The sequence below is a fragment of the Sprattus sprattus genome (genome assembly GCF_963457725.1).
Source record: "Sprattus sprattus genome assembly, chromosome: 19".
Classification (NCBI taxonomy): Eukaryota; Metazoa; Chordata; class Actinopteri; order Clupeiformes; family Clupeidae; genus Sprattus; species Sprattus sprattus.
The window spans coordinates 11,887,289-11,906,827 of record NC_137917.1 but is presented as its reverse complement, the minus strand read 5'-3'; the positions used below and the strand labels follow the sequence as shown (position 1 = coordinate 11,906,827).

Below are 19,539 nucleotides of genomic sequence, written 5' to 3'. Positions count from 1 at the left end.
TCAGTTTATCTTTCCGAATGCAGTTTTTTGGGAAAAATAGTTATCATTCTTTCACTGACCTGCTGGTCATTTCATGTTTGTGCAACTTTCAGCAGCAACCATGGCTGACTCTGTTCCTCCTGCCGTTGGCTTTGTGGTTGTCACCCATGTTTACCCACAACAAGGTGCCCAAAGTGCCACTTCACCCCAGAGCGGAGTTGTTCCACCAGTCTCCTCTCCACCAGCATCCTCTATGCTTGGGAAATTCCTTAAAGGAGAACCAGCAGCTCTGGGGGTGAGTCTAGGATAATGATCTTCAATATAACTCATGTATGATATAATAAATAAAATAACAACTAATACTGAAATGGTGTGTCAATTTTTAGAGGATGAAACGAAAAACGGAAAAACAGCCAGGGGAGAATGAGAATGAGGAGGAAAAGGCAATGAACTGGAAAAGGTGGATAGATCAGGGACAGAACACGCCGTGTCAGCGACGGTTCCTGGGCCAGCAGGTAAAGTTACAGAGATAAAATAGATATCCTTGCTACTGAAATGGATATTTCAGATAGGCTAACATCAGTAATGTAATGGCATCATGTTTCAATATACCAGGAATCCGAAAGTTTGATAGGAATGCCTGAGGATTAATTTCGGTTGAGAAGATTAGGCTACATGTTTTTGGTAATTTGCTCTATCAAAGTGCAATCTAAATTTTATTTTCAAGGAAAAACAAAGCAATCCAATTTCTGTAAATTCATTGCAAATTAATGTATCTGAACTGTTCATGTATTGTCCATTGTTTTTTCAATGTTTCATTTCTGTTCATACAGATTTTGTTGAAAATGGCAAGCTTGTGAATATATTTAGGCAATATTCTAAGATGGAACTGTTTAATTGTTTTAATAGTTTAACTGTCTATTTAAATGGACCTATTATAACCTGTGCTGTAAATCTGTGCACTGCACAATAAAGCAATATCAAAAATATTTTTGGGGTGGTTTCAAATGTATTGTTCATTTAAACATCAAAATTAAACTACAGTTATTGTCAAGGAAAAGTACAGTTATATAAATGGTACTACTTTTTAGTAGGGATGCACCGATACCGATACCAGTATCGGGTATCGGGTCGATACTTCGTTAAAATACTCGTACTCATAGACATGTATAGGTAGACCCCGCCTCCACTGCCTCTCGGTGAAACGCGTCGCCGCCATTTTGGGAAAGGTGCTCTCTGCCGTCAGAGGTCTGTCAGACGTGTCAAACTAGCGCAAGTTGCCAGGAGCTGCGGTTTATCTGGATAAAAATCACGATAACCTTTTACATTTCGCAACCAATTTCATGGAGTATTCAAGGGTTTATGCTCTACGTGAAGTGTGTGAAAAAGATTTGCCTCTACGTTACTTTGAATCTCGCTAGTTTAATACATGTGCATGGGTCTATAATAAACGCTCGTGCATTTTGAAAATACTGAGAAGATCTATAAACTATCGAAATAGTGCTTCTTTAGTTACTACGTATTGACCATCATTAAGAGAAAGAGCATACATCAAATAGTGAGAAACTGGCAGTCAGTGTGTTTTTCATAATTTAATAGTTCCTTTTCAAGTATGTGCATTAAGAAACCTTGAACTGTGCAATTGGCAATACACAGTTATTTCACAAATCAACATTAGGCTACAAAAAAAATCTATATATTTCTATAGCAGTAAAAATATACACATCTCAATATATACATAGCCTACACATCTCAATAGTTGAACTGTAATATAAATAACATAGCATATGTATAATACAATATAATATAATGACTCAGTATAATGTGCAATGGAATAACATATGATATATCACTTGATATATTTTATATATATGATATATCACTTGCAGGACTTTCTGTTCTTCTTTAAGCTGAAGATAGTTGTTAATGACATTGGCTGTATGTTTGGGGTTATGTTCCTGCTGCAGAATACATTTGGTGCCAATCATACGCCTCCCTGATGGTATTGCATGATGGATTAGTATCTGCCTGTATTTCTCAGCATTGAGGACACCATTCATCCTGACCAAATCTCCAACTCCACTTGCAGAAATGCAGCCCCAAACTGGAAAGGAACCTCTACCATGCTTCACTGTTGCCTGCAGACTCTCATTATTGTACCTCTCTCCAGCCTCCAGCGAACAAACTGCCTTCTTCTACAGCCAAATATTTCTAATTTTGACTCATCAGTCCAGAGCACCTTCTGCCATGTTTCTGCACCCTATAGTTTCTATGTTTACGTGCTTAGTTCAGTCACTTGGCCTTGTTTCCTTGTCGGGGTAGAGCTTTTTGGCTGCAACTCTTCCATGAAGACCACTTCTGGCCAGACTTCCCCGGACAGTAAATGTCTGTACCTGGGTGCCACTGGTTTCTGCCAGTTCTGAGCTGATGCCACTGCTTGAAATCTTCCGGTTTCGAAGGTAAATAAGCTTGATGTGTTTTTCATCAGCTGCATTAAGTTTCCTTGGCTGAACACTGCGTCTACGATCCTCAACGTCTTCTTCAAAAGAGCTGGAACTGCACATTTTGAAACCCCTGTCTGCTTTGAAATCTTTGTCTGGGAGAGACCCTGCTGATGCAGTATAACTACGTTGTGTCTTGTTGCTGTGCTCAGTCTTACCATGTAAATGGATAAAAAATAAACATTTATTGTTTACATTTTTCAAAGCATTCTTAGTTCATAGCATTTTTTCACACCTGCCTAAAACTTTTGCACAGTACTGTATATATATGTACATTTGTACAATTTGACATAATATACAATCATGCTCTTAACATTTTCAGATCTATGCGGTGCAATTGACACAATATATAATTGTGAAATAACTGTGTATTGCCAATTGCACTGTTCAAGGTTTCTTAATGCACATACTTTTTTTTTTCATACAAAGGAATTAAACTATGAAAAACACACTGACTGCCAGTTTCTCACTATTTGATGTATGCTCTTTCTCTTAATGATGGTCAATACTAGTAACTAAAGAAGCACTATTTCGATAGTTTATAGATCTTCTCAGTATTTTCAAAATGCACGAGTTTTGAAAGAAAAGTGAGCGTTTATCATAGACCCATGCACATGTATGACTGGCGATTTGACTAGCGAGATTCAAAGTAACGTAGAGGCAAATCTTTTTCACACACTTCACGTAGAGCATAAACCTTTGAATACTCCATGAAATTGGTTGCGAAATGTAAAAGGTTATCGTGATTTTTATCCAGAAAAACCGCAGCTCCTGGCAACTTGCGCTTGTTTGACACGTCTGACAGACCTCTGACGGCAGAGAGCTCCTTTCCCAAAATGGCGGCGACGCGTTTCGCCGAGGCAACGGGCTGAAGCAGTGGAGGCGGTGTCTATCTATACATGTCTATGCTCGTACTCGTACTCGTTTTAAATTACCGATACCAAAAACCGATACCCAGTGTTGCGTCTTAACGCGTGTTTTCTTCTCTACTGTCTATGCCTGCCAGGTGTGAGAGCGGCGAGTTGCATAGTGGCCGAGAGCGGTATTGCAGACAGATAAGTTGAGGTTGAACTTGCAGTTTAAATTAATTCAATAACAGCTTGGATACGATGTGTGGAGGTGGCTTGCGTTAGCTAACGGTTTCGCTAGAGATTTTAAACTTAACACGTACGACCTCCAGTAAAGGTAAGTGCTATCTTCGGTTATTTTATGTTTTGCAGTTAACTTAGAACTGCTGTTACATAGGCAAAGTGTAGGGGCTAGCCTACTGTCTTTAGCGACGCTGCGCCTATAACATATTATTGCCATTTGCTACGGTTGATTGACGGGGACGGGAATGTATTTGTTTTCTCCTTTTTTACCCGGACGCATTTAGGTCTCGAAAGGAGGACATGTGAGGGTAAAAGAGGACGTCTGTCTTGTTTTGTGTTTCAGGAATCTTGTTGAGTTGCTAGTTTGTCATAAACACCCGCTAGCAAGTAGCCGCTAGCAAGACATCCCGTTAGCGATGTTAGCAAGGTTGTTTTAACACTCTTGGACATTGATGCTAGTATTACGTTTTTTTTTTTTTTCGTTTTTCCGCCTGATGCTAATATTAAGTGCTTTTGCGTTTACTTCTTTGCAATGTTATTGTGATCGCTATGTTGGCTAGGTTGCAAACAACTTCCCTAACACAGTCAAACTTCAGGCAAGTGTCAATTTGGCTGCAAGAACGTAGCCCAGTTCATTGTCAACATTAAACTCTAGTAAGAAATCGCTATACCGTTGTGCTGCCTTAACGGCGATTTGGACTCATTTTAAGATAAATGATGACAGGAGTAAGGCACAGTGTAAGATCTGCACTGTTACAGTGTCGAGGGGCGGAAAGGAAAGTACTTCGTTTGACACAAGCAATTTGATTAAACATCTGAAGACGCACCATAGTGCTAAGCACACAAAGTTCACTCATGCCAGTGGCTTAAGAGACCAAGCAACCAATCTTTACTGACGTCTTTCAATAGAAAAAAACGCGCACGCACACAGACAGAGAGAGAGAAGGGGAGGAAGAGAGTTGTTGATCCTTTTGTAACTGAACTGTGCTCATGTTCTTATCATCCAGGATAGTTCTGTTCACTTTTTGTTAAGCAGACTGTGTTGTTAACTATGCAGCAAATTAAATTGCCATCTGTCTATATTAAATTAAATTATATTAATTAAATTATTATTATTATATTATATTATTATTATTATTATATATATTATTATATTAATTAAATTATTAAATTATATATTATATTAAACCAGAAAGCTCTGTTTATTTTTGGCTTGGGATAGCCTTCTGTTAATGTTGTACTATAGGCTTGACATAACCTGCAGAGGATAAAATAAAATCTTTCATGGAAACCAAATCTTGGAAGTATCGGTATCGGTACTCGGTATCGGCAAGTACACAAATAAAAATACTCGTACTCGTATCGGTTTGTAAAAAAGTGGTATCGGTGCATCCCTACTTTTTAGCTACTGTGAAATAGGCTACTGTATAGTATACGTACACATGTAAAACAAGATTGCTTGTTTGAGAGTTGCCATTAACAGTCAAGAGATCAAAATATGTCTGTATACACCATATTACATAGATATAGATTTATTAGAATAAATAGTAGATTATTAAATTGGGTTATGTTTTTTTTTTTTTTTTTTTGTATGCCACCCTAAGATTTGCTGTGGCCCCCACTGGCCACCCCTGGAATAATTTTCTGGAGGCGCCACTGTGAATATTAAATGATATATAAACATTCCTGATTTTCAGTTTTTTTAAATGAATTGCGTCAAATGTCTCGCACGCACATAGTTTTCATTTAGCGGTTTCATTACGGAACATGCCTGGTTTAGACCTGCTTTTATGAGAAAGAGAATTCTCACGCAAATTAGGGACCCGCTCTCGTCAGGCAGTTTTAGTAAATACCATGGAATACATAGTTAGGCGCACTCTAGCATCTCCTCCCATCTCTTTGTGGCGAACATCCACTTTCCCTTATACCCTCCCTGCAGCAGGCAATCTGCGTTTTTACTCAAGTGTGCCACCTTTGTAAATACGGTTCCATGTCTTTACCCGCATTTTGCGCAGAAATTACGCCTGATGTGGGCGCAATTCTGTAAGTAAATCTGGCCCTTAGAGTGGTGTTCAACCTTCAACTAAAAAACTATAATGTTACTGTGCAGCAGGAGACTACCCTAAGAATTTTCCAGAAGATTAACGTTAGCAAAAATCTAAGTTTTTGAAAAGTTATTACCTCAGCATGTTTGTGTTGGTAAGGACGCCAGACACCGAAATCTATGTGTAGAAGCACTAGAGGTGACAAGGTCAAATTTGTTATTTTATGTTTTAGGTTAATCATCCACGATGGCCAATGTTGTTCCTTTTGTCAATGGTTTTGTGGTGGTCTCTCAAGATTCCCAAAGTGCCACTCCCCCCCCAAACAGAGCTGTTTCACCAGCGTCCTCTCCACTTAGGAGCCCTAATGACATCATCTGGCATGTTACTCTTATGAGTTATTTCTAAATGTCTGAAGAATAGCAGCATGCTTTCAGGAGTCCTTTGCAATCAACTTTCATGGAGCAGGAAGTGGGTCTGAGACATAAGATATGTTTCTTTTTGTTTTCCACAGACAGTTCAAATAATGTTTGGCGTGGTGGTAATGTTGTTTGGCATCATGACAGCATTTTATCCAATAACAGCATCTGTTGAATCCAGTATCATGTTCTGGGGAGCCATCATTGTGAGATACATTTTTTTTTTAATCCATGTGCGAAATGAATGTGTTTTTAAAATGGTGTCTCTATTTGTGGTTGTTATTATGTTTTCTATTCATGTATTCTTTGAAAATGTCCTTTTTTCGACTATCATAGCACTAGGGTTGACTGTCTTAAATGACAAATGTCTCTCTTTCAGTACATAACTGCAGGTTCTCTAACTGTTGCAGCCAATAACAAACTCAGTCAGTGTTTGGTGAGTATTTGGCTGAGGAAAAAACGAATAATCTATTAGGTACGTGGACATCTTTTCTCTAATAAGCTTGCGGTTAGCAGTTCAAAGGGATAGAACCGGTACGAGTGCTGGTATCATATACTCTGTCGATTCCATGTCTCTTTACTCATCGTCAACTTGCCATTGGAAAATGTACTAATTCCATGATACGAGGTTAGTAAGGCATTCTGGGAGTAGGTCATTTTATTGGGCATATTACTGTAACAACAAGGACATCAGGTCTTCAGACTGTAGAACTGTTCTGCACATTTATGAAGAGGAGGCAAGATAAATACAAATCTTAAAAAGCACCAATGTAACAAGTAGCTATGTAGACTTCACAAATGTTATCAGCAAACGGTGTGTACCGACTTGGTTTAACCCCCACGCAGTCCTGGAGAGAAAGGGAGCCTATCACCTCAGGCCTAACAATAACCCGAGAGCAATCCGAAGATCAGAGGATAATGCTGAGTGCATTTCTTTAGATGACCAACCAATGTAGCAAGTTTTGGGGGGACTAGGGTTAGGGTTAGTATTCTTCAAATTAATTTTGATGGTATTTGGTCATGTTGAAGACAGATAAACACACCTTCCCTTCCCACTAGCTGCCCAGGCAATGCACTATATAGTTATGTTGTACAGAATGGACCACCACATGAAAATGTAAGAAAACCTTTTACAGCATGACTTTCCCAACTTAATTGTTGACACCCGTTGGAATGCTATCAAGCTTTAATTAGCCTAATGTTAATTGTGCTGTAGTCGGTATTTGCAACATTTTTGCATGTCTTTTAGGTAGTAAGCTTGCTTATTTTAGATCAAAACTCCTCAATGCTGCTTTAAAGGGTATCTACAGGATTTTTCAAACTGGGATATTTTTGGCTCCAAAGTTTTACTTGGGACAAAAAGTATTCAAATCGGTCCAGTATTAGGTTAGAATGTTAAAACAGACATCAGCAAAAATGACTTTACAATGTTATCATATGGGGCAAGCATGCACATAAAAGCAAACTGGTTGCTTTAGCCACTGACAGGCTTGTAAATGTTATTATTAGGTTCTGGTAACATGGAAGGATCTCTACAGGGATACACTTGCATCTTTGTACAGATTCAATCGTTTTTGTCCCTTGTGAAAAATTTGTCCCAAAAGGATCCAAAAATAGGGCTGTTATGAAACCATCGACTTAAAGAAAAGGCAAACATTACATAAACAGGCCAACAGAATGGTGATGGTGAAATGTAAATATATTTAATGATAAATCAAGAATTAACTGAAGATCATGGTGGCGGTGAAAATCAGGAATAACAAAAGAGAAAACAGACCCTGACAGAGTCTGCATTGAAAACAAAGGGGATCTAAGCTGCTACTGTTCAAACTAAAGGACATCAGAGTCTGGTGAGTCTTCCGGGAATTTTCCTTCTACACTAAACTGAAACTAAGCTTAAAGCGTGCAAAGGTTACCGTGTGCTACAGTGTTGGGGTTGTATAATCTGTCAATTGTTGGTTAAGGGTCTGCTACTGTTGAGCAATCACACTTTGCATTCTCTTTCGGAAATGCACCTATGGTTGAAATTGATATTTGATTAATCGCCTGGTCCAAAAAGCTTTTGACAGTGTCAATTGAGCTGCTGATAGTGTTTGCATTTTTTTTAGGTGGGTAGCTTGCTAGTTTTATACCACAACTCTATATGCTTCTGAAAACATCAAAAGTACACTGTAAAAAAACAACCTAATTTTACAGTTAATAACTCTACATTTTTACAGTGGTTTTCTGTTTTGTAAAATTGTATACAAAACTACGTATAATAATGGAGGTTAACTATAAATTAAAAACACAACTGCTATTTTAAGGATAATGCCAATAATGACAAATTACATGGATTTCTATTTTTTTTACAGAAAATAACTGTATTATTTATACATAATTTTTCCATTTTTCTAAAATACATGCAAATGTAAATAAAATTACACTGATAATCTGAAATTAAATATGTAGCTCATTATATTAAGGTTTATATACATACTAACAATTTATTATGTTTCTATGTAAATTTACAGTGAATTCCTCAAAAATTCAGCAAACCCATTTTCATTAACCTGTTAGAACCTTGATGTTTTTTTTTGGCAAATTCTACCTAAAATTCCATGCCCAAATGTAAAGGCCTACTTTTGAGTCTTAAGTATAGTATGATGGCAAATTTCAATTTGATGTTACAGAGTACCCCTCAAGCTATGATAAAATTCCTTAAGAGTACCATATATGTTATCTCAAATTTTAGAAAGATGTTGATAACCTTCCCAAAATATAGGCGCCCCCTAATTCTTTTTCCTTTTGCATCTAGATTACTGTGGATTTAAGTGGGAAAATGAAATGAAATGGCCAGTTATGTCATAAAATTGTGTGCCCCCAAGGGTATGCCATCACCTGAACAAATGGAACTGATATCTCATCCCAATCAAAAGTTAGAAGATAAATAATCGGTGATCTCTCCATATACTCTTCCGTGACTTTTGCTGCGTTCTGATTCTACCAGACTCTATTTCAATCTTCTCGTCATCCAACGGTTGAAGCTCTTTCAATGCTGCTGTTACCCCTTAAAAACAATCTTTTTTGGGGCTGATTCACTGTTTTATTTTTAGAAGGGCATGATGTAGAATAAATGTGTTTCGTTGTACAACTGCATTTCGTTATAGAACTGTCTAAAACTTGCGCGGCTAAACGGCAAAACAAATGCACGTGAATTACTGATTACATCCCACCTTCTCTGTTGTGCACTCGGATATCTTTGCATCTCATTGGTCTACAGTCATGATTGACACATGTGTGGACCAGTCAAGGAAAGTATTAGTTTATGTTTTCCACGTACAGAGTTTACCATAGCAACCATGGACATATGATAGCAACAAAATAGTCTTGGGTGCGCGCGTTGTGTCAGACTGACAGGTCAGTCAACCTATGATATTAGTTACAGGTTCCCGTATCTTGCTGGCTGATTGGGTTATCCTGATAAGATAAGACTCTTCGGGATAGCCTTCACGCTTAGAGCAAGATGCTCCTCATAAGAGGACTCAGGAGGTTGAAGATGTTAGAAAGATGGGTATTTTTATTAACCCAAATAAGGCACAAAGGCAGTAAAAACACTGACAATACTAAATCAATATAAAAAATACAGTTTTCACTAAGGACAAATGCATGGCATTAAAGCCACCAACAAATAAGCAATTCACATAAGAGCACATGTATAAAAAGGACCATTAACTGGTCAGTGAGAGTTCGTAAGGCTTGCGCCTTACTAAACACGATCACTCTCACTACGAAACAAAACAAAAACAAATAAAAGGACCACGGTAACTAGCCCATCGTGAGAGCTCCAAGGACTTACGTCCTATTAAACTGGCAACTCTCCTGAACAAAGAAAAAAGGTAAGTTTAAGTAGCCTTGACAAGCACCTTGAATTGGCTCATACCAATCATTGATTTCAGGTGTGTCAATCAGCAAGGCACCAACACCTGTGGCTCACAGCAGCCATACCTAAACAATCAAACTCCCAATCAACTAGGAAACACAGACTACACATGTTAGCAATTAGGCTTGGTGCCGGCATAGCCGACACATAATAAAGCAGCCAAATCTCATTAAACATAAACTCCATATATCGCGCCATCTTCACAACACAAAACTTAGACACTAAACACCGGTTGACAAACGGTATGAAATATTACAATATGATGTATGATTGTTAAACTAAATAAACAGAACATTTCAGAGACAAGACATTGAATGTGTGCTGATTTTAACTGAACAAAGACATGAACATCAAACATGTAACACACACACACACCAAAACACCTTCACCCAGTCCACAAAAGCAGCAGCCTACAGGCTGCAGTGGTGGGTCACACAGGTGCCCCGTCACAGACTCACTTTGTTCATTCAGTTAAAATTAAGCCACCCCTGAACTAAACACCACTATACATATTTGGGACCCATTCTAACGGCATCGGCAAGCCTGGTCTAGTCACACAAGAGCATTGTCCAAATTCCCTAATGCTGAATGGGCCCTAAATCCAACAGACCCACTCCAAAATCTTGTGGAAAGACTTCCTATAAGAGAGGCAGCTGTTATAGAGTAGTTTTGGAATGAGATGTGCGTGAAACTCATATATGTGTGATGATCAGGTGTCCCAATACTTTTGACCTGACCTAACCTTGGATCTGGCTGGCCCAGAGCAATGCAGAACAATAAAGACGAGACAAGGGGGAAATTACTTTGCAATGGACTGACTCACTCCATGCAGTTTAATATGAGTCTGAAGTCAAATGTTTTAACTTTTGTGGGTAGAGGCTATTGTCATGTTCCTGCTGAGCTCCGCTCCGGCCACGCCCACTTCATTCACACAAGCACATACACCTGTTTCACTCTCACTCATGCTCTCAGCTGCATGTCATCAGTATCATTCACCGTCCCAGCTGCACTGCATTCAGGTCCCCAATCACATGATCACACACACCTGATTCACTCCCTATATATAACCTGCACTCCCCTCACTCCGTGTTTGGTCTCGTCGCTACAAGGGCAAAACCTTTGCCCAAGTCTTCTAGCTCTGTGGCCCACTCTATGTCCCTGGCAAGGGCGTAGGTTTGCATAGGGTTGGTAGGGACTAGTCACGACCAAAGTTCGGGAAAGACAAAAAAGTCCCTACCAATATTTTGTTAATTTGAGAAAAAAATATTTTGCACAATACACTTGCAAACTCATTCGTATTATTATCAATACAATGTTCGTCGCCCAGAAGAGTTAAAAATACATTTCTAAGTTTTCCAATGTGCCCTCGAGCCTGTGAGACGAGATGCTGTAATTTAATTGGCTGAAGTGGCAGAGTCAGAAACACTACGTGAATCCTGAGAGTGCTGCTAGTATTCTGATACGGTAAGCTACTAAATACGCCAGGAAATAATAACGCCTCATATCAGTATTTCGTTTGGTCTCAGCATTGATATTTTGACCCTTTTGTGGTCTGTAGATAGGGAAAAGACACCTAAAAAGAAAAGATATGCCAGAAGTGTTTTCCACCCATAGAGTAAGGAGCTATCAAAAAGCCCAGGTCGCTGTTAGTCGGAAAACTACCCACACTGCGAAGATGCTAACCCTAAATCGCCACCCATTGTGCAATGGAAACATGTTTTGAAAGTTTGTAGAGCATGTAACTTTTGCTTGCATTACATTTCGACTGGTTGAAGCCAGAAGGATAAGCTACCCTACCCACCTAATTAGACCATGCTAGTTCAGTCTAGTACCTGGGCATTTTACCTTGTTGCATCGTTTACAATAGTACATGACATCCAGAAACTCCGTTGCGGGAGAGGAGTCGAAGTGTCCGCTTTTTCACAAACTCCAATCTGGTCACCCTATAAACTGGTAGGCCTATATGATCCCTAGGATAGTAATAAAACTATGTCTGTTCCCTGTAATGTCTTGACCAATGTCAGCAGTCAACTAAGCATGGTTAGTGTCTATTGAATTAATGAATTGTGCAGGAAAACCAGCAGCCTGAAGCTACAGATGTAGAGCAGGGTGATGATTAATCAGCATAAGGGGTTCAGAATCAGATGAGACGTTGAATTGTCCATTTAGGTAAAGATTGCATTCAAATGCTGTTTTTTAAAGGGATGTTTTTAGACAATTTTACCCATGAATGTAATCAATCATATGGCTATTTATTTTGAGAATACATGTTATACTTGAAGGTAGTAAAAAGGTGCAATAAATTGGGATGCCCAAATGTATGCAGCATATTATTCATGAATACATTATTTCATTGCACTGCAATCCAGATGATGTAGGCTTAGTACAGCTCCTTAAAACCTGAACCAGTAACCTACATATTACAAATGAATTTCAGAACAAACAAATGCACTGCATGTACTTCTCATTAGGTCATTTTGTTCATTAAGGCAATATTTTGAAATGCATTCAGGAAACTAAGAAATCCAGTGCAGATGTAGTGCAGGTTGAGGAAGAAGCAGCTGGACCATCAGGGCATCAGATGAGGTCTTACTCATGTTTGGGAGATCCAAAAAGGACAACAAAAACATGTGATGTCAAGAAATGTGGAGAACGTTTAGTTTTTTATTTAAACTAAGGGTTTATTATTCTTATTATGTTTAAATCAGTTCCAAGTTCCACAAGTAAGTACACAAATGTTAATATATTCTAATAAAGTTTGCTTGTTAAATATAACATCAACTACATTTTTTAATTTATGGTGGGGGTGGGGGGGGGGGGGGGGGGGGTCTGCCGGGCAGTGTCCCTACCAATGCTGAGACCAAACCTACGCCCTTGGTCCCTGGGATTCCGCCTTCCGCCCACCGGCAACTACAACCCCATTGTCAGCTGGCTTCCAACCCAGCAAGCTCTCTGTCCATGGGCGTTCAGCCCTGCAAGCTCCCTGTCTGCTGGCTTCCGAGTCAGCCAGTTCGTTGCCGGCAGACTTTCAGGACTGCATTATCCAGAGTGCCGTGCATACGGCACCGGGAGTAATGTGACTGTCTTGTCCGGCTTGTAGCCATGTACCTCTGTTCTTTGCCCTTGCGCACAGTAGCCAGAGTGAGACTCTGTGCGATCTTTAGTTAATGTTCCTAGATCTTTGTGTTAGAACTGTCTGTTAACCCTTTCGTGGATTTGTATACTCTGTTTATGTTTTTGTCCTGTTCCCCGGCTGTACTCCATCAATAAACTCTGCATCACCTGCATCACCTGAAACTCTTCAATCACAAACCCTGCAAGTCAATGTTTGAAATAATTGTCTTCCAAAATAAAACCATCATTTTACAATCTTGAGCATGTGTCAGCACTTTATTGAATGTGTTTGATCATAAAAATGTAGGAACAATCTGTAAAATGACAGTTTCTCTGCTAAATGTGAATTGCCGTCACTTAATTGAAGGTGTTTCATTGTAATAAATGAGGGAACATCTGTAAAATACCAGTGTTTCTCTGCAAAACTGTTAGGGCTGCCACTTTATTGAAGGTGTTTAATCTTAATTAAAAAAGCCTGACTTAATGAATGGTGTTTGCTCGTTATAAATTAAGAAGAATTAGGAAGAATCTGTAAAATAACAGCGTTTTTTGCTAAACTTGTAGTACTGTCACTTTATTGAAAGTGTTCGATATTAATATTAAATTCAAAAATCTGTAAAATAACAGTTTTTCTCTGCTGAACTGTTAGGGCTGCCACTTTATTGAAGGTTTTTAATCTTAAATATCGAGGAAAACATTGTAAAATAACAGTGTTTCTCTGCTATACTTTTAGTACCCTAACTTAATAAAAGGTGTTTGCTCGTAATAAATTAGAAAGAATCTGTAAAATAACAGTTTTTCTCTGCTAAACTGTTAGGGCTGTGACTTTATTAATGGTGTTTGATTGTATTAATTGAGGACAAATCTATAAATAAACAGTTTTTCTCTGCAAATCCTTAAATGGAAATATCTGTAAATATAGGGTTTTTGCACTTTATTTGAATTAGGATATTTTACTTTAATTTTGCGGTTTTTGTTTGGCAGCCGTAGCTGCCAGTAATTTACTGTTTTTTTACAGATTATTTTTTTTACAGTGTAAGCTATCCTGGGTAACCAGAAATGTTTATGGAGGAAATGAGAGGGGTCAAAGTCTAAATGACATGTCATTTGTAAAGCCAGGTAAGACTGTAAAGAGATTATCACACACAGTATTGGAGCAATATGTGCCTCAGTCATTGTGCAACATTTTTGTCTACCACTAGAGGCCTATGTTTAATCACTTACTAACAGCCATTTCGCAACGTCAAGACCACCGAGGAACATCGCAAGCTCTTCCTACTAGCGCGGCTGTCAGTGACACAAGAAGGCAGTAACCTTAAATCAGAACTTGGGAAGAACCATTTCAGAAGAGATCACCATTTATGTGTAGTCTGTATCCTCACGGAAACGTGTTTCCGTTTCAATTAGAATTCGATAAAGGTAGGTCCGTGGTTGTTTTTTTGTCTCGACTTGAGAGCGGTTAACTATACTTAGTGAGATGTCTACCCTGAATAACATAATAATGTGATTAACATATTTCTATGAGTGGTAGCAGTTGATTACAGTGCCATATTGCGCATTATGTGCAGCAAAGATAGTCAAGAGGTGAAAATGTTGGTAAATCTGTCAGTCAAATCTGTCTGGCAGTGCATATTTATGTATTAGGCCTACTAAATGTGTATGTTTCTAATCTGCCTAAAATTATTTTTGTTTAGGTCTTTTTCAATCCAAATTTGTATTATTTGACAAGGGCTCAAGTTTTTATCCTAATTTGATTAATTTATTATTACTCAGAGTATTTAAATGAACATGTACATTTTCACCCAATGGTAATTAAACTAATCTGATTTGAGTATAGGGGGGTAATGAGAATTAGGACGGAGAGGCAATAGTGAGAAAGAGAGGGATGATGAGAAAACAAATAAGAGAGAAGTGGTTGGGACTTGTCAAAACTGAATAATGGCCCATCTTGGGCAATGTCTGGACTAACAACTTCCATATTATCTCACTCAAAATATGCCTTTTCACAAAAAAAGCCTTTTCCCACCCTTGCTTCTGTGCTTTCCTCCGAACTTCTTCCTATTCTCCCAACTTCTCCCTTCCCTTTAATGTAATTGTGTGGCTTTGTCACAGTTACTGACAAAGAGGATATCATAAAACGTTACTGTGGCCATGAGCCAAAAACAGGAAAGAGTCAGTTTCTCTTCTTGAGTGCAGTTTCGTTGGAAAAATTGTATTTTTTTTTTTCAAGAATGTGCTCTGAAAACTGTTCTTTCACTGACCTGCTGGTCATTTCAGGTTTGTGCGACTTCCAGCAGCAACCATGGCTGACTCTGTTCCCCCTGCCGGTGGCTTTGTGGTTGTCACTCATGTGTACCCACAACAAGGTGCCCAAAGTGCCACTTCACCCCAGAGCGGAGTTGTTCCACCAGTCTCCTCTCCACCAGCATCCTCTATGCTTGGGAAATTCCTTAAAGGAGAACCAGCAGCTCTGGGGGTGAGTGTAGAATAAGGATCTAGTTCAATATAACTCATATTACAGAGTGAGTATTGTTGGAACCTGTTGGAACTTGTTCTTGCGCAATCAACTTCCATGGCGCTCCATTTGTTTGCCTTTATTTTCCACAGACAGTTGAAATTATGATTGGTGTGGTTGTCTTCCTCTTCGGTATCGTAACTGCATGTTTTGCATATACAATATCCACTTTCTCTGGCATCATGTTCTGGGGAGCCATCATTGTGAGATTTATTCATTTATTCATTATTTTTTCTCCTTTAAAAATGTATACAGTAAAGTAGTTTGTTTTAATGATTGCCATCTGTAAAATTTCTGGTTATAATTAATTATTCTGCCTCTTAATATACTATATTTTTTGTGTCATCATATATATTTAATATTTTGTGTCATCATATTACCAATGGCACTCCTAATGCCATATGTATATTTAATGTGTGAAACCACTCTTTCTTTCAGTACATCACTGCTGGTTCTCTCACTGTTAGAGCCAATAAGAAGCTCAATCCATGTTTGGTGAGTATTTGATGATAGAACATTAAACACTGTCTACAGGCCTGTGCCTTAAGGCAACATCTGTAATACATTACATTCACACTACCTTTCAGTTTTCATGTTTTCACAGTTTGTAAGGACCTTTCGTAAATTTTCAGTGAAACAATTTTAACTTCTTAGGTATTGTTGGCTTGTACTGAGTATTTATAAAGAATATATAACAGTATTGTTTAATTGTATGATCTGTGGGATTGTGATGCAATATGAAGGATGTATTAATGCTGGAGAGAACTTTGGGTGATGGATGCTAACAGCATTAACCTTAGTCAGTGTGTGGGTGAAGACAGAGGAGGAATTTGGTGTTGGATGTGAAACCAGCCTGACTCAGGGTTACTACATGTGGAGACTTGATCAGGTTTTTAATTTATTTTTGTGAAAAGTGTGCACCAGGCACGTATAAACCGTACAAGCAAATGAGGCAACGCAAAGGATTTAAGAAGACAAGTTCAAGTTCCACAGCTTATTGTTGTCTGCAATGAGACCATACATGTTGTTGTATTCTGAGTGTGAGCGCATTGTTTACTTTATTGAGAAAACGATTCAATTTGAAAATGCGATTGAGGAAGCATTTGAAAGGAGGAGCTAAAGTATGTGGAACTGGTAACGGAGGCGAGGCAAGCTCACACAAGGAGAAAGGTGTTAGAGGCTTCGTAGCTAAATCAGCCACAAGTCATCTCAGCTCGCAGGGGCTGTGAATAAACCTGAACTAACATGTGAAATCTTGTCGAGGTGTATGTTGAGGTGTATCTGTTGTCTGTGGTAGTGGTGTTGGTACAATAGGTACCAGCTGCCTCACACAGGCACCAGAATAATGCCCGTACCTAACCTTGTGAACGGCGACAAAATAAATGTGGTCGCAATTGGGCATAAACCGCCATTCTCTCTGCACGGGGGCCACCAAGATAATGTTGGTACTGTCCTGACAACAGCACCAATAAATAAGGTGATCTCATCTGATTGGATAGATATCAACCTTTCAACACACAAAGTGTGGTGCCTTCCATAGTGTTAAAAATAAAACGACCAGTCCCATAAAACATACTTAATTATCAATTTGGAACTGTGTTCATAGTATGAATCTGGGATGCCAGACACCACTGTTGAGCCTTCTGGAGGTGTCATGGGCCTAATTCAATGAAACACTGAAGGAAGGTGCCTGTTTGAAAACCCCAGTGAAATGCTCACCCAGGCAGATTTATTGTGTCCTGCTGCACAGGTTGTATGGTTGGGCAATCATGTTTTGTGGTCTATAGACAGTGCATGGTGTACTGTGAAGGATGGCCTTTACAGATCTTTAAGACTAGCAAGTTTTAGTGTGCATAGGAAGTGCAGAGGCAGTTGTGACCAGGATGCAAGGTGCATAGGAAGTGCAGAGACGGTTGTGACCTTTCCAGAAGTTGCATAGTTTCCAAATCGAAAACTGTCAAGCAGAAAGTTTTTGTCAACAACTGTCTTAACGTTGGACACGTGACACGGGCGGACCAGGTGGCAAGGATGGAGTTCCAGCAACTGAAAGAGGACCAATCAGGAGCAAGTGGAAAACAACTTTCGATACGTGACTTACACAACAGTATAAGGAGGGCCGCCTAACCGCTCTCTCTTCAGAACGCACCTTCTCCTACTTTACTATTGTATTGTGTACTTGTATCTCTCAGTAAACTCTTTTTGCTTTTACCTTTTACTCGACCGTGTGAGTCTCTGCTCTACTCCTGACCAACACCGAACTGGACATAGTTTTCCTACAGATCCCAGGAACAACATGTGGTTCTTTGCGTTGTTGCTATATCCTATGGTTGGGCAGTTGTTATATTGGACGTATGAGCACTTGCAATTGACAGTGAGAGGATTGGCCACCATGGGAAGTCCCAAACCAATAGCTAAAGAAATGTAACATCTTTTACTGTGTATAACCAAAAAAAATGGGCTATCTTCAATATATTGGACTGAAATTGCTATTATGGTTATTGTGGCGTGATTTTGCTTTTTTCATGTAGGTAAAAGCATCACTGGGGATGAATATCTTCAGCACAATAACTGCAGGGATTGCCATAATACTCCATAGCTTGGATTTAACCATCTCAATATACCCTTATAACGCCTGTTATGGTCAAAGCTACGATTATCACTGCCGATGGAACAATGCATTATTATGGGTAGGTATACCATTATAAATTGTATACAACATACTATACTGTTCATAACATACATGACAATAATCTAGATCTGTCTCACAGTCGGTATGTGTAATATTTTTTTCCACTACAACAGAGCAGGACACAGGGGATTGCTGGAGTGATGCTGGTGTTGTCATTGCTGGAGTTCATAGTCTCAATATGTGTATCTGCGTTTGCCTGCAAAGCCACCTGCTCGTGTAACACTGAGGTGAGTAAAACTATAACAATAAATCTGTCCAGTCCAGCAGCACTTTTGCTACCCAATGCATTCAGTTATAAGACTCCACACTGACTAGGCTGGCCCTCTCCACATGTTTTGTATTTGGTTTTGTAGCAGGTGGTATATGTTTCAAGACAGGTGCCCCCCTCTTTCCCCACCTCCCAACCGTCTGCACCTCCACAGAGTACACAGGTACAGGGCCATGAACTTTGAATTGGAAAAGATCATTACTAATCAACTTGTAATAAATAGGTGGGTGTGGATCCTTCAGCTACCTTGTTCATGTGTTGCTTTTCCAGATGCCTTTCTCCCCAACCAGTGTGGTTCCTCCTCTTCATACCTACAGTGCTGATGGTTGCAGAAGTGGCAAATCTGAAGATCTGCCTCCAGAATACACCACAACCCAAGAATGACTCATGTGACTACATTTAGATTTACAGAGGAGACCTTGTGGCTATCTTTTGAATAATTTCTGTCTACAATACATTCTTGAAGAGTAAGTGTGTGAATGTATGCAAGTAAAGCAATTTATATACACTCACTATCAAATGTATCTATTTAATTGACACTCTAGCTTACTAGCAAGCTCCAAATGACTTGCTTTACATTCCAGGGTCACAATCAATCAATACAACTATTGTAAAGCAATGATAATGCATCCTAAGTCACCTTTACCTATAGGAATGATATGAGCAAACACATAGAGGAAAGCATAATAAATGAAAGTTGTTGTTTCTTTCTGTAATCTCTATGCATTGAATATGTGATTGTCGACTTTGAATGTATTATGTAGGCCCACATTAATTACACTTTGCCAATATGAATATGTTTCAAATATGTTTATTGGGAAACACATCATACAGCAGTGAAATTGGCAGTTGACAGCAACATGTTTCCTTTTTCATTCACAAACAAAAACAACAGAGAAGACAAATGTAAACAAACATCACACACCATACAGAAAATTAAATAAAAAATAATAAAACTACAAAAAACAGACTCCCTCCCACCACAACCCCCCTCCCTTC

The 19,539-nt window shown here is 38.9% G+C and overlaps 1 protein-coding gene across 1 annotated transcript; it reads left to right on the top strand.

Moving 5' to 3' along the window:
- Positions 1 to 15,370: 15,370 nt before the first annotated feature.
- On the top strand, positions 15,371 to 18,924 carry LOC308381101 (membrane-spanning 4-domains subfamily A member 4A-like; the record flags this gene model as incomplete). The annotated part of the gene is made up of 7 exons (XM_080858611.1): positions 15,371 to 15,544; positions 15,676 to 15,786; positions 16,022 to 16,078; positions 18,112 to 18,270; positions 18,386 to 18,499; positions 18,626 to 18,703; positions 18,811 to 18,924. 7 exons carry the CDS (start codon positions 15,371 to 15,373, stop codon positions 18,922 to 18,924), a joined length of 807 nt encoding a protein of 268 aa, XP_080714737.1.
- Between the last annotated feature and the right edge of the window lie 615 nt (positions 18,925 to 19,539).